The sequence below is a fragment of the Pelodiscus sinensis genome, chromosome 5, assembly GCF_052426305.1.
Source record: "Pelodiscus sinensis isolate ZL-2025 chromosome 5, ASM5242630v1, whole genome shotgun sequence".
NCBI lineage: Eukaryota > Metazoa > Chordata > Testudines > Trionychidae > Pelodiscus > Pelodiscus sinensis.
In genome coordinates this window covers 73,879,027-73,894,996 of record NC_143056.1, presented here as the reverse complement: position 1 = coordinate 73,894,996, position 15,970 = coordinate 73,879,027, and the positions used below count along the sequence as shown (strand labels likewise).

The 15,970-nt window shown below is 43.9% G+C and overlaps 1 protein-coding gene across 1 annotated transcript in view; it reads right to left on the bottom strand.

Annotated features, from left to right (window-relative positions):
* SPI1 (Spi-1 proto-oncogene) overlaps nt 1-11,378 on the bottom strand; it is a 38,087-nt gene extending 26,709 nt beyond the window's left edge. The window contains exon 1 of the mRNA XM_006113437.5: nt 11,085-11,378. Coding sequence (XP_006113499.1) covers nt 11,085-11,129 — 45 coding nt within the window. The 5' untranslated portion in view covers nt 11,130-11,378. The remainder of the gene's footprint in view (nt 1-11,084) is intronic.
* Nucleotides 11,379-15,970: the final 4,592 nt, after the last annotated feature.

Here is a 15,970-nt window from a genome sequence, read left to right as displayed (position 1 = left end):
TGATCAGAAACACTAAATAATCCTGATTTCTCACACCTTCAACAGTTAGATGGTAACAATTCCTGAAGCCAAAAGGGGCTGAATGGTGTACTTTATTTCCTGGATACTGGGGAACAAAATAAGAAACTGGTCTGTATTAAAGCTCAAGAGGCTGATCAGGTTGATAATGTTCTGAATTGATGATCTAGCTTCTACAGTCTCTGCAACTTAACTCAGGCCATGTCTACATTACAAGATAAGGTCGAATCTATTATAGTCGATTTCTGGTCCCCCAGTTTTACAAAGTCAAAGGTCCATGTCCTCACAGCGGGGAAGAATTCAATATAGTCTAAAGTAACACATCCCCATTAGGGAGCCTTCTGTCAAGTCTGAGAGTGATGCACCATGGGTAGCATTGCATTATGCTCCTGGCGCCCACTGGGACCAAAACTATGCAGTGGGTGGTTATGGGTTCATATCATCAGTGTACTATAATGCCCTCATCTAGTCCCTCCCCCTTTGCTTGAGATCAACAGGAAGCAGTCTTTTCACACCGTTTCTTGTCCTAGTTGCCCACAGAGATTCCATAATAGCACTGGCATGGGTCCTGGTATGCATCAAACCATTGTGATGTTGATGTCTGCTTTGGTGAGCCTAACGGTGCACTATTTCAAGAGCATATGCATGTCATTTTGCCAGGAAGAGGATGAGGACAAATCTCAGGTTGGCATGGAGTCACTGTTTATGCAAGCCCTTGCACTGTTGGAAGTGGAGCAGCCAGTCAATCCTGTGAACACAGTGGAACACTGGTTTTGGCACCATAAGACAAGCACAGACTGGTGAGACTGCATTGTGATACAGAGATGGGATGATCAGTAGTGGCTGCAAAACTTCTGAATGTGCAAGGCCACTTTCTTGGAAGTTTGTGAATGGTTTTCCCCTGCCCTGAAGTGCAAGAATACCCAAATGAGACCCGCTCTGACTGTGGAGAATCACTTGGCAATAGCCCTCTGGAAGCTTGCAACTCCAGACAGCTACCATTCAGTTGGGAATCAATTCAGAGTGGAATCTACAGTGGGGGCTGTTTTTATACTAGTACCAAAGGCAATCAATACTATTTTCTATGGAGAGCTGTGATTCTGGGAAATGTAGATATCATGGTGAATAGTTTTGTTGCGATGGGGTTCCCTAACTTCAGTGGGGCAATAGATGGAACACACATCCCCATCTTGACCCCCAACCACTTTGCCAAGGAATACATAAACCACAAGGGGTACTTCTCCATGGTGCTGCAGGCGCTGGTGGATCACAAGAGCTGTTTCACTGACATCAGTGTGGGATAATTGGGAAAGGTGTATGACACATGCATCTTTAGGAACTCCTGTCTCTTCAGAAAGATGCACACTGGAACTTTTTTCCCAGACAGGAAAATCAGAATCAGAGATGTGGAAATGCCAAATGTGATCCTTGGAGACTCCCCTTGCTCCCATGGCTAATGATGTTGTACATGGGCAGCCTGGACCCCAATAATGAGCAGTTCAACTACAGGCTGAGCAAATGCAGAATCGTGGTTGAATGTGCTTTTAGACATTTAAAGAGAAATTTCAAAGTCTCCTGACCAGGTTGTATCTCAGCAAACACATATACCCTTTATAGTGTCAGCCTACTGTGTGCTCCATAATCTTTGCAAGAGTAAGGGTGAAATTTATCTGGCAGGGTGGGGTGGCTGAGACAGAATGCCTTCTCCAGGCATGCAGCCAGATGCTCCATCACTATCGTCAGGGAGGCAAAGATGCTGTCCTGTTGCCTTGCCTGCAACTCTCTGCATGCTCTCCTTTCCTGGTGTTCTGTGACTGTATCCTGGTGCTCTGCCTGTATCTCCTCCATGAGTGTATTCATGCAGTCCATTTACTCTTTGAACATTTCTTCCCTTGTCCATTTTCACCTGTGAATCTGTGCCATGTGGACAGCTGCTGGAGCCAGGGGAGTATGCAGCAAGCTGGCTGCTGTTCCCACTGTAATGAGTAGTTACAAGGACACACATTACAGGAGATACGTTGTGTTATGCCTAACCCTAATCTGTTAGCATACAGCAAAGGTCTCTATAAAGACAATGAAGATGTGTTCTGTGCAAGGCCAAAGTTGTACTTTAAAGTGGCCACTGTATGGCAGGTATACAGAGTTCTCAGGGGAGCATAGGGACTTACATGGTTCAGAGGCAGGTAGGTGGGTGAGCGGCAGAGTCCAGCTATGCCAAAGGGACAGTGTTGTGTCTGGTACATGTGACTTCCAGAGACAGTGCTACTTTCCCAGACTGCAGAAGCCTGTATGCAGGAGTAGGGCAGACGAGGCAGGACGGCTTCCCTCTGTGTACGGCACATGCTGGTTCCAGCACATATGGCTTCCTGGGACAGTACTACTTGCCCAGTCTGCAGGAGCCTGTAGATGGGGGGACGGGGGGTAGGATCTGTGTCCAGCACACATGGCTCTCCAGAGAGAGTATTAATAGCTTCCCCTCCTCCTCCATCCAGGTTGCCATGAGAGATATCAGTCTTCTCTGGCTCACATAAGAGTGATTGGGAGTGGATGCTGACTGAATGTGGCCAGAAACCTGGGCCTTATGCTGCAATGCTTGTGGTTCAATGATGTCAGACCACTTACTGGTGGCTTAGCGTGGGAACATGGCCTACCGTGGAGGATGTAATAAGGCTTCCTTCCCAGAAACCTTGTGAGAAGGATTAAAGAGTTCCTGTCTGAGAGCTTCATGGAGATGTACAGGGAAGATTTCTGCTCCATCTGCAGACATAACAAGCTGTTTCCTTCCCTCCGCTCTTCCCCCGGGCTGTGTAGGCACAGAGTGTGCTGCACATCACACCCAATTGCCTTAATCCACTTTTAGTAAGAAAAAAATTGTAAACTCACTGGAGGTGTCTTCCCAGGACCGGTGCTCGACTGGGAGACATCCTGGGAGGAGGGGACTAGCTCCAGCACGATAAAAAGTTCTTGACTCTCATCAATCACCGGCTGGCCATTCTCCTCCTCCCCCTCTCTCTCCACTACCACGCTGTCCTCCACACTGATCCCAGGAGTGTCTTGGCCAGACTCAACAGTCAGGCTTGAGAAGCTTGTCAGGAGTCCCCCTCCTTGCCAGAATTGCATCCAGCTGTTTGAGAACTGGCAAGTGTGAAGTGCTGCATCAAACCGTCTGCTCGCCTCCTTTTCCTTGTGGTAGGACTGCCTCAACTCCTTTATTTTGACTATGCACTGCTGGGCATCCCTGGAATATCCTTTGGCCAGTTTGCTATCTTCACGTAAATGTATGCGTTTTGTTTGGATTCCTTTCCTCATGCCTCGATGAGGTCCAAAATCTCCCGGACACTCCACCCTATACTCTTTTGTGTGCCTGGGAACTTGAGCCCATGGAACTTGAAGTATTGGAAATCACGGAAGTACTAGAAGTCATGGCCATGTGTGCCACAGTATTCTGCTCACACTGAGGTGTGCTTGCAATGTTGGATGCACAGGAAGTTAAATTCAAACTTTCCTGGGGCTTTTCTGATTCACCTGGAGAGCAGTAGAGGTACAAGTTCTGGCCAAAGTGGTCAGAGTGGGCACAATGAGATGCCTCCCAGAAGCCAATAGACTCGACTTTCGCCAACGGTGCTTCTACACTATTATAAACTTGATCAGGTAACGTCAGGAATAATGTTACTCCTCTTGGGTATGTCTACACTACAGCGCTAATTTGAACTAACTTAGTTCGAATTAGTTAATTCGAACTAAGTTAATTCGAACTAACGGATCCAGACTAAAAAACTAGTTCGAATTAGCATTTTGCTAATTCAAACTAGCATGTCCACATTAAGTGGACCCTGAACTGGGGTTAAGGATGGCTGGAAGCAGTGCCGGCAGGGCATCAGATGAGGACTTAGACCGTGGAGCTGCTGTCTCAGGCTAGCCGAGGGCTGTGCTTAAAGGGACCCGACCCCCACCCCAGACAGACAGTTCTCAGGGGTGCCCCGCTTGCAAAGCAGTCCTGGCTTGGATTGCCTGGAGTACCCACACTGGGCACATCACAGCACTCAGCCATCAGACCGGCTGCACTTGCCGCAGGCTGCCATCTGGGGAGAGGGGACAATTGGGGGGCTGCAGGAGAGCTTCCACCCCCAGAAGCCCGCAGAGCCAGCCCAGTCCTCCCCATCGGGGGCTCGTGCCCCATTCCTCCCTCACCTCCTTCCACTTACCCTTCCCTAGCCCCCCTTCCTGATGTACAAAATAAAGAAAACGTGTGGTCAAAAATAGAATCTCTCTTTATTGAACAAAACTCGGGGAAACTGGGAAAAGGAGGTGGGAGAGGGGAAGAGAGAGGGTGGGAGAGGGGAGGGCAACTAAAACGATCAGGGGTTTGGAACAGGTCCCATATGAAGAGAGGCTAAAGAGACTGGGACTTTTCAGTTTCAAAAAGAGGAGACTGAGGGGGGATAGGATAGAGGTCTATAAAAGCATGAGTGGGGTGGAGAGGGTGCATCAAGAAAAGTTCTTCATTAGTTCCCATAATAGAAGGACTAGAGGACACCAAAGGAAAGGAATGGGTAGCAGGCTTCAAACTAGTAACAGAAAGTTGTTCTTCACAAAGCAAAGAGTCAACATGTGGAACTCCTTGCTGCAGGAGGCTGTGAAGGCTAGAACTAGAACAGAGTTTAAAGAGAAGTGAGATAAAGTGATGGAGGTTGGGTCCATGGAGTGGTATTAGCCAAGGGGTAGGAGTGGTGTCCCTGCCCAAAACTTGTGGAAGGCTGGAGAGGAATGGCACGAGACAAATGGCTTGGTCACTGTCTTCAGTCCATCCCCTCCAGGGTCCATAGGGTTGGCCGCTGTCGGCAGACAGGCTACTGGGCTAGATGGACCTTTGGTCTGACCCAGTACGGCCATTGTAAGATCAGGGCTCAGGGTCGGGGGTCTCAATGGACCACCTTGATTTTCATGCACACCTGCTCCTGGGTGGCCAGGCTGGCAGCTCTCCTGCCCTGGACGGCCACTTTCCTGTGCCTAGTGCGGAGGTCGTGGATGAGGTCCACGATGTCCGCACTAACCCAGGTGGGTGCCCGCCTCTTGCGGTCCCGGGCAAGCTCCCGGGAGCTGCCAGCCTGGTCCCGGGAAGAGGGGAAAGGCTGGGGGGCAGCGGGTGGCTGGCTCGAGCCGTGCCAGGTGCAGGGTCTGCTAGCTGGGTGCTGGCAGACTTGCACCTGGCACGGGCACCGTAGCCAGACCGTGCCCCTTTAAGGGGTCCAGGGCCGGGAGGGGGGCAGTAGAGTTTCCCTGGTGTTGGCCAGAGTGGCCACCAGGGAAAGCTGGGGAGGGCTAGCCTGCCACTAGTTCGAATTAAGGGGCTACACAGCCCTTAATTCGAACTAGTAAGTTCGAACTAGGCCTAGTCCTCATAGAATGAGGTTTACCTAGTTCGAACTAAGCGCTCCGCTAGTTCGATTCAAATTCGAACTAGCGGAGCGCTAGTGTAGCACCTATCAAAGTTAATTCGAACTAACGTCTGTTAGTTCGAATTAACTTTGTAGTGTAGACATACCCCTTGAAATCAAGAGTGACCAAAAATTACTTCAGCGGCCCTTAAAGTTGACAAAACAGGCTTGGTAGGTTAGACTAATCATTTAGAAAATTGACCGTATGCAGCTAAATTTTGTGTAAACTCCTAGTGTAAACCAGGCCCTAGTGTATTTCATTTCCATACTCATGCAGCAGTCTGATTACAGTCACGTCAGTAAGAATTTCTGAAATCTCTCCTTTAGAAGACATGAGTCTTACTGCTTCTTCATAGTAATTTGTAACAATCATTGACTCTCCCCACTCTTCATTCATGAGAAATATTTTTTTATTTTTTTAATAGAAACTTCAACACCCAAAAGAAAAAAAAACTAGTACATGCTAGTTATACGAAGTGCAATTAAAATATTCCTTTATGTCATACAGATCATTTCAGTGAAAACATTTGTGTGTTTCCTTTCACCTAAAATACCTTAGACTGAACGTATTCCAGACCTCCAGAAGGATCAAATGCTATATCAGTGAAACATATTCAGCCAAACACTAACAAGTTCCAGAAAGGGTCAGAAGCCACTTAACACATTCCACAGCAGCATCCTGTAAAGAAAGGGCCTCAGCCACCACCAAGGAAATCTGTGAACCTGACATCTGTCATCCGTCTAAAGTTTTATAAAGCATAACAAACCTCACATTTATATCTCTGGGGAAGCAGCCATTGGCAAGAAGGCCAAGCAGATGTATAAATACTGTCAATTTTAAATAAGGAAGAGAACTTTTTTCTTTCCTTCTCGCTTCTTTCCTAATATTTTTCTCTTACTATTTGTGATGCCCCAAATTAAAGAGTAAGGTAAGGACCCAGAGAAAATTGTTATGTGATGATTCTTTTGTTCTGGGATTGACCTATCTCCGAAGCCTCCCACACAAGAGAACTGCAAAGTCACATGGAGAAGTCTGAGCTGCCATCAGTATTTACAGGAAGAATGGCACAAGACAAATGTCTGATGAGAGAAGGCATCTGTTCCAGAAAGAAAATAATCAAATAGCAAACTTTTCATATTCCCATGTTTTAGTATGTTTTTAGCAGCCAGTGGTCTCTCAAACTCCTAGAGGTAAAAGTTAACGGTTTCTTCTATTTATTTGAAAGCTAGTGTAACATATTAAGTACAGTTACAAAGTCAGTCAGCATTGGTTTTAGCTGCAAAGATTTTGTATTATAGCCAATTGAAATCCAAGTCAGAAATGAAGTGCAAGTAAACAGGCAAGAGAGTAATCTAAATAAGATTTTAAAGTCTAAAAAGTTTAAAAGCTACCAGGACTAAAAAAAAAAAATTGGGTTAAAAAAATTGGGTACTTAAAAGTTAGACACCTATCTAAAAATGACTTAATTATCACTCACAAATCTGTCTTTAATGGGAGATGTGGGTTCTCAGCACCTGTAAAACTCAGGCCTCTTTTATTTAGGTGACTAAATATGGAGTTAGATGTCTAGATTTTAGGCATTCTTTTTTGAAAATTTTCATCTTAAAGTCTCAGCCTTATGGTTTATCAGCCTTCCTAGTCACTGCTTCCTTGGACAAAGAGAAAATATCAATTCTTGCATTCCATGCCAGTTTGCCCCTCGCAAGGACCTTAAAATGGAACCTCCTATCCCCAGTGTATCTAAATAGATTCGCTGAGCAGTTTGGGAGAGATGGAAGATCTGTAATACATTCATGACAATTTCTGTTTTCTCTCTTCTTTTTTCTTGATGAACTCTATTATAGTAAGACTGGATGTTTTATCTGTCCTTCATAGAATTAATCTCAAAGATTCTTCCTTAAATCACTGTTTAGTTTCTGCTTTAGGTTTAGTTAAATTTTTATTTCTGTCTATCGCCAAGAATAAAGAAGAATTTTTTCTGCTGTTTCCTCCCATTGACACCATCATCTGCTCCTGTGCTCTCTGACCTCCCCTTCACTGTACACTTTGGGCAAGCTACCCACCCTCCTATCAGGTTCATATTTTACCATGTACTTTTAGTCATTAACTCCATGATACACATTGATCTGAAAGCATTTTCCAGACAGGAAATAAGAGCAGCATATGTTACTTTTTAATCATGTAAAGATTTTAATTTATGTGTATTATGGCTGTCCATGCCTTCTAAGGAAGGGTGACAGGAAGTTTTGCTAGGAACTGATTGTACTTTGAAGCTGGTCTCTTTTCCTACATGCCCTGAGTTACAGTATGTTATCCTACACCATCTTTCAACCTCAAGCAAGTGTTCAGCAAACACACAAATCAAATATGTTGTTCGCATTATTATAGGGAGAATTACCCAATGCTACCCCTTGGCACAGCAAACCTAGATACAATTACTGCAACTAGAAAATATCCGCAAGCTATTTGGACAGTGTAGATGACACAAATTGAAAAGAGTTGTAAGTGGTCCAAATGATTTCCAAATACTAGTCTGAATGTTTTTCTTTAAGATTTTGTCATATGGTTCAATCAGAATATACATTTACTGAATTCTGTTTGGGAATTTTTGTCCGGGTGTGTGATTCAGAAATACCCAAGTCCCCGTGATGTGCAGCTGAGACTGGATTTATAGACAAACTCAACTTTATTTCCTTGGAAAAAATCACAAAACTCTTTTTAGAAAGGATGAGGAAATAATGTTAACCTCTTCACTCCACAGTCCATATCAGCTTCAGTGGCCCACAATGAAATGCAAATGTGCTGGACATGCTAGCTATGGAGGATTTCTTTTTCTTCTCATAAACACAAGATTTCATACCAAACTGTTTGTTCTGTAGGCACCTCATTAAAGATGTTCAGGCATCTCAGGATAGCACTAGACAGAGGTTTGCATGGTAGAGCTTTTTGCCTTATTGTTGAAGTGGCTAGATCTAGAAGTGCACTAAAGAGGAGATTTGTCCCAGTTTATAGGATTTGTTCCAATCCATCTTCCACATTAATTGTGTAACCTCCAAAGAAAAAAAGCTGTGACTATTTAATTCTATTGAACAATCACTTTCCAAACAAAGCTTAATGGTTTTCTAGCAGAATTAGGAGGAAGGCAGTTACAGACACACCCTCAACTGAAAGGGAAGGGACAGAAGAAAGAAGTGTCACTTCACAGAAGCCCAGTCTCTGTAAACAGCTAAAGGCTGTCCCCTGAAAATCCCAGTGGGCCAGCCACTTACAGTGAAGCTATGTGTGCTCAAATTGTGGGTAAGCAAAACAACTACATTCAAAATAAAATTTTAAATTTTTGGAAAATTTGGTTATCTATTTTTGATCACATAAATTTAAAAAAAATTGTTCTGCCAGATGATTCCATAAAATGTGATTTTATTTTGCACTAAAAAGAGTCTGTCCTCTAGACAGTGTAGCTAGAGCTCCAATATGAATAGATAAACTAAAGTTATAATAATGGGCAGATGGTGTTGGATTTTTATTCATGCCATATCCTGTAATTTGAAAGTGGAAGAGAGACTCCTGAGAAAGTGTTATAGGTGAATGAGACCCTTAGAGCAGTTGGGAAACTCCTTCTCTCTCTTTTTCCTCATATTCTCAGATTGAGTTAATTTTTATATTAATGCTTTTCAGAGAATTCAGAATTGTGGCATGACCTCAAAATAAGCCCAGAGAGTCACTTATGGAGAACAGTGGAAATCTCAATATTCATTCAATTCACTCAAATCCTTTTCAAATTATGATACTGATAGATTCATAGACAGACTGACTGGACTATGACTTAGGCAATATGGGACAGTAAGAGTTTTGCATACTTCTTCCTCTCATAGGGCAACTATTGGATTTAATGGTCTCCAGTCTGAGAAATGTTGCAATAGTGTGTAAAAAGAGAGATCCTGCTGCAGTCATACACTTTTTGCTAGCAGACATGGTTGCCAATAACTGAAAGCAATCGAGAGGTATCTTTTTGGAAGATAGGGTGATGGGAGATGGCAAAGAGAAAACCTGGTGCAAATTTTGCCAAAGTGTGCCTAGGATTGCCAGGTGTCCGGCTTTGAACCGGACAGTCCAGTATTTGAGCTTTCTGTTCGGGAAACAAATTGAGAAAATATAAATGTCTGGTATTTTCTAAATACGATATAATGTAAATTGTGATGTAATGTCAAGTGTGTCCAGTATTTTTGTTGAAACCATCTGGCAACCCTAAGTGTGCCTAGGGCTGTATTGTCTCCTGAGTATGCGTGGCCTATAAGTAAAGCATGTGCCATATAAAATATTTTCATTTAACTTCTCTGGCACTTAGAGTTAAAAAGTGTTCCATGGGGCCATCATCCACCAATATACTTCAGAGACTCCTGTTTACAAATCTGGATGTTTCTGAACAGCAGGCCAGTGAAACAACTTTCTTAATAAACTGAGACTTAGTTACTAAGTTATTGGATTCCATAGTCCCTAATCTCAGAAATGTTGCAATACTGTTAAGAGAGACATCTTGCTGCAGTCACACACATTTTGTTATCATCATGGATGCCAACAACTGAACGCAATTAAAAAGGGTATCTTTTTGTAGGATGGGTAGGGTAAAGGGATATGGCAAAGAGAAAACATGGTACATATTTTGCCAAAGTGTCCCTGGGACTGTACTGTCTTCTGAGTACACATGGCATGTATAGTACAACATATGCCAAGTAAAATCCCCCATTTGATTTCTCTGAGTTTATATAGAATTAACAAGTGTATCCAAGGCTATCACCTACCCATTCTAATTCAAAAATTCTCCATTACAAAACTAATGCTTCTGAGCAGCTGGGTGATGAAACAACCCTCAAATTAATTACTTTAAAATAAGAGTTGACAGTATAACAATCATCAAAGGCAAAAGGGACAGAAAAGCTCAATGATCACTTATAAAAAGCAATGTTTTGTCTCTGGAAAAAAAATAGAAATGTAGTTAAGGTTTTTATCTTGAACTTTTCAGATGAGTTTTTATAATTCAAAAAAGGAAAGCTTCCAGCCCCATTATATGCAGATGGATGGGGTGAAGTAGTGGAGATTTAGGAGATTTGACTCATATTTTAGATAAAAATCTCAATCTATAGAAACTGAATCCAGATACTAGACTCTTGTCCCTTGCACATAGCAAGCAGCCGTGGAGTTTCCAGAATATAAAACCAGCACTTGGCCGCTTTTCTCTCACAGACCAGCAGTTATTTTAAATACATCAAATAATGTTTAAGTATTCAGAATATAACTAAGTACAACTTCAAACAAAACCCAACTTTATACCATAAAGCTAACTTTGGAGAAGAGTTTTATTGACTTTACATCCATCAAATGCAAAAATACTATGAAATTAATCAGTGAAAACAACTGAAGATCAAAAACTATAGAAGCTCAGAGAGCAAACATTAACTTTCCATTCATGAGAAATCTTATCTCTAGCTTTATACATTGACCTGAGACTAACTTTCCGGCATTACAAATACTGACAAAAAGAGGCATTCTCAAATAGTAAATTCTAATTTGCTTTGTCTTTTGTTGCTGAACCCAATGAGCCATATTTGGAATTAACCCCATATACTCACAGGGGAAATGAGGGGAAATCCTTCCATTTTGCAAGCTTGCAACATTCAGCCAACTTCTTAGTGAATTTTCTAATTTCAATTTTCAAACATCCAGAATAACTGATTTTAAAAATTGTATCAGAAAACAAAAAAACACCACACAACAAAAGTGAGATCTTTGGACTCCTTGAAGTCCCTTTGCTGTGATGGATCTCCCTATTTAGCTTTCATACTTTTCTGTAATCGGTTCTGAGGTGAGAACCTTCCCTAGACTTATCTGAAGTTCCTGATTTTATCAAATGTCTGTAGAAGGGAGATAGTCCCTGGGCTGTATCAGCTCAGTGTGACATCATAACCAAGTTTGCATAAATCTCATTTCAAGTAGTTGTGGTGCTGTAACAGGAAGTCTGTCACCAGCCTGATCTCCCATAGGCAGGTGCTTACTACATAACAAACAGCACAGAGCCCAAGCCATACCAGTAAACCAGTCCAGTCTGTCTTTATAACCAGTAAACATACTGATGCAGTGTTTTTTATTGACAGTGAGTTTGAAGCACAGTGATGTTACAGCTGTCTGATTTCATGCAGTGACACAGGCCTGAATTAGTGTTGCTTGCTATGATGGTAATACAGTGACAGAAGCCTGCATTAATTGTAGTCATGTTGGAGTGATGCAGCAACATACCTCATTGTCAATGATGCCCCTCTCTGGGAGCAATGCAGCCTCAATGATATGGTCTAAATTTGTTCAAAAAGCTGAAGAGAACCCCATGGACACTGCCTAATGACAACTTCTAATATGGAGTTAAGTGATTCACTGAAAATGGTTAAGATTCTTCATATGTTTCCCTACGGTCTCTGAACTTACTGGATTGTGGAAGGGGAAATCACATCGGCAGCAAGGCTCTCTCTTAGAAGAAGACATTTAATGGGAGTAGAACAGTGTCTCCATACCCAAAAGGGACACTAATGTTGCAGAAACGACTTGTGGCAGCATGTCTCAGAGCCCAGGCCAACTCACTCATGCTACAAGGCTAAAAATAGTTAATGTAGCTGCTGAGGCTCAGACTGGAGCTCAGGCTCTGAAACTCAGCGAGGAAGGTGTACCTATCCCCTTGAGTAATGGTAAGGAAGAATCTGAAGATTTAGATCCTGAAATTTCCCAGAGCAGACTCTGCTCTGGTCCTTTTTTCCATACACCATCTTTCCCTCTTTTTCCCTTGCTGTTGCTCTTTCTCCCTTGCATATGTGGATGCACTCTAAATATGTGTCCAATCATTGTGCCTGGCGCTGGGAGGAAAATGAGGTAGTATGGAGGGTGATTAAGGCCTTGAAGCCTGTGTAGATTTCATATTCTTTCTTGCTCTGCAAAATGCACCTTGCAATTGTTCTTATTTTGGAAAAGCGAAGTGTGGTTGTTTGGATTGTTCCCCTTCATTCTGTGCCCAGTGCCACAGGTTCTGCTTTTGGCAGGAGCCTGCTCACCGCTCACCTGGGACTATGGGCAAGGGGGAATTTCAGCTAAAGTGCAAACTTCCTCCCTCTTACACTGGTAAAACCAAAGGCCATTTGCAAGTTCCTCTCCTTCCCAGCCCTGAAGAACTCAACAAATATACCATATTAGCAATGGGTTGGGGCTGGGAACCTGATGGGAGGTTAACCCTTGAAATCCTAGATTGACTTTCTTCAATACTTATTGGTATCTAAGTGTCATATTCCTATTTTGCTGGCAGTTTATCTTGAGGAATACAAGTTGCCAAAGGGCCACTTTCATTTCTGATAGGATAGCAAGCTTATGAGTAAAGAGAATACAGCAATGGGTAGACGTTGATAGTAAAAAAAAAAAAAAAAAGAAAACTACAGAAATATATCAGAGGGGTAGCCGTGTTAGTCTGAATCTGCAAAAGCGGATTCAGATTCAGACTAATATGGCTACCCCTCTGATACTTGACACCATGCAAGGCACTGCATTTATCCATATAGAGTGGAAATCTATCGACCTCATGAAGAAACTTGCACAAGTACAAACAGATATCATCTTTCTCTCCAAAAGCAAACAGATGGACATCATACCAAATGGACTGAAGGTGAAAAATCCATTGCTATCTACATACTGCACAGGCTACAGTGAGAGATTATGCCATACACTATCTAAAAAAACTGAGGAACCACCTGATCAGCATCCTGTACAGCAGTGGTCCCCAACACGGGCTTGCAGCTATGGCAGGTGCTGGCTCTGGGCACGTGGCTATGGGCGGGGTATCAGCCCTGGGCGCGTGGCTCTGGAGGGCGCCGGATGCAGGCTTGCGGCGAATGGGCAGCCCCGCCCGTAGCCACGCAGCGCATGGGGTTGCTGGCCCCACGCGCATGGCTCATGGGGGTGTAGCGTATGTGCGGCCCCACCACCGGGGGCGCTAGTGTCCCCGCCCTCTGGCGCCCGGCGGGCGAACGGCCCCGCCCCCTGGCACCCGGCAGCTCCAAAAGGTTGGGGACCACTGCTGTACAGCAAACAGGAAAACATCAAAAATGAGCTCTCCAATCTAGAGTCTTTCATAAAAAACCAACCTTCCCCACAAATGGACTTTACTAAAATAAGACAGGAGATCTACATTACACACTTCACTTCTCTACAGAGGAAAAAGGACTGTAAACTGTCTAAAATCCTAGGCCCACCACCACAATGAAGAGAGTACCATTGGTGGATTGGTTACTATCTTCTCAAAGTGGTCCCTGACCTGGGAATAAGTCAATGCCAGCCATTCCTGGAGGAGTCACATGTGGAGCCTGGCATGATGGACAACATACATGCATGCTACCACATGGCCTAGCAGATGTATGCACATTCTGACAGTTGTTAGGGGATACAGATAGTTCTGTGATGATGTTCATCAGGGTCTGAAACCTGTGCAGTTGCAGAAATGGCCTTGCACAGGTCGAGGTGAGCACCAGTACTCATAACTTCAAATACAAAAATGACATATGCATACCATTAACATAATCATATTCAGCAAAATCATAACTTTTTCATACACATCTACATGCCACATTTTGTACAAGATTGTTTGCAACTATAGGATAGTGATTGCAACAAAGAATATGGTCATATTTTAATAAAATAACATCACACCACCATAAAGCAGAGGAAGCATCTATGACCCGGGACAAACACTACATGGAAGAATGTGTCCTTCAGGTCACAGGGCTATCTCCTGAATCCAGGTAGGGGATACTGGAGGCCTGGGAGACCATGCAAAATTGTAGTTTGTGTAGGTACTTGTTTAGGTCTAAGGTAGGATGCAGACAACCTTTGGCATTTGGGATCAAAAAGCACTGGGAATAGAAACCCTTGTTCCAGTATGGAGATGAATTCTCCTTCATCATCTCCAAGTGCAGGAACCCCTGAACCTCCTGTATGAAGAGACTCTCATGAGAAGGGTCCCTGAACAGGGATGGGGCAGAGAGATGGGCAGGGAAAGGAAATAAATTGGAGGCTGTAACAATGTGTTACTGTACTGAGAATTCAGCTGTCCAAAATTATTGCTAATCATGCTGGGAGGAAATGGTAAAAGCAGTTGCCAAAAACTGGGAAAGTAGGATACATGGAATGTTCTGGTATGTCCTCAGTTATACCCACAAAATAACTTCTTAGCACCTTGTTTGGAGCAACTCAAGCCTGACTGGATGGAGTGGGAGGTGGGTGGCTCATGCACTTTCTTTAGCCCAGGGGCTTTTTGTGCAGTGGGTCCTGCTGCAGCTGGCTCCCTTGATGCTGCAATTTGAACTGCTTACATACCAGGCCTGGCAGGTAGAGCCCTAGGGTTTTTAGGGTATTATGGGAGTCTTTCAGCTCTCCATCTACTCTGCAAACAGGACATGGCCATTGAAGGGTAGGTCCTGAATTGCCTGCCGAGCCTTGGTGGATAATCCAGAAATGAGCCGCCACATGGAGATGGCTGAAGTCATGATGCAAGCGTTAGAGACTGCAATACCAGATGCCACTTGAAGCGCTGCTTTGGCAGTCAAGTATTGCCTGGAATCCTTTACAGGGACCTTCCAGAAGGGCATTCTTGAACTTGGTCATGGTCTGCCACATATTAAAATTGTAATGGCCCAGGAGAGACTGATGATTAGCCACCCTCAACTGTAGGCTAGATGAAGAATAATTTTTCCATCTGAACAAGTCTAGTCTCCTGCTGTTTTTATTTTTGGAGTGGCTCTGGGCTGCTCCAACATTTCCTGTGGTTAACTGCCTTGATCACCAGGGAATTCAGGACAAAATGGGAATAAAGGTATTCTTGGCCCTTGGTCAGAACAAAGTACTTAATGCTCTGCCCAATTGGATATAAGGGGCAGAGAGGAGGGGGTTTGCTTTAAGGCATTAGTTAACTTTGACACCTTTTTGTGAAAGGGAAGAGCCATCCTAGCAGGGGCTATGGAGGAAAGGACATCAAACAAGTAGTCCATTTGTTCTTCCAACTCCTCTGCCTGCAGGCTGAGGTTTAATGCAACCCTCTTCAGTCACTCCAGGTTCCCATAATTATGAGAAGGAGGAGGAGGCTGGTACTGCGGATTCCATGGGGCCCATTGATGGTACAGCAGGTTGATTCTCTTCATCCACATGGACTAGAGAGGGGTCTTTTCCCCTGAAGCCTCAAGCACTGGAGGGGATTGAGTTGTTGAGGCCACCAACTTCTCCAATGCTTCCGGCTCTGAGTGAGCAGGTTGGGAGGACTGAGTGAACTCCTGTGGGGATCAAGGTTACCTCAGGGCTTAGAGCCAGGGGGCAAATTTTGGTGCTAAAGACATAGATGCCACTGAAGGTCTGGGAGGCCACCCCACTAATACTGAGCCCTTTTCTGTGCCAGAGCCATTTCTGGAACTGCTGGTACCCAGCAACCAGGATCTAC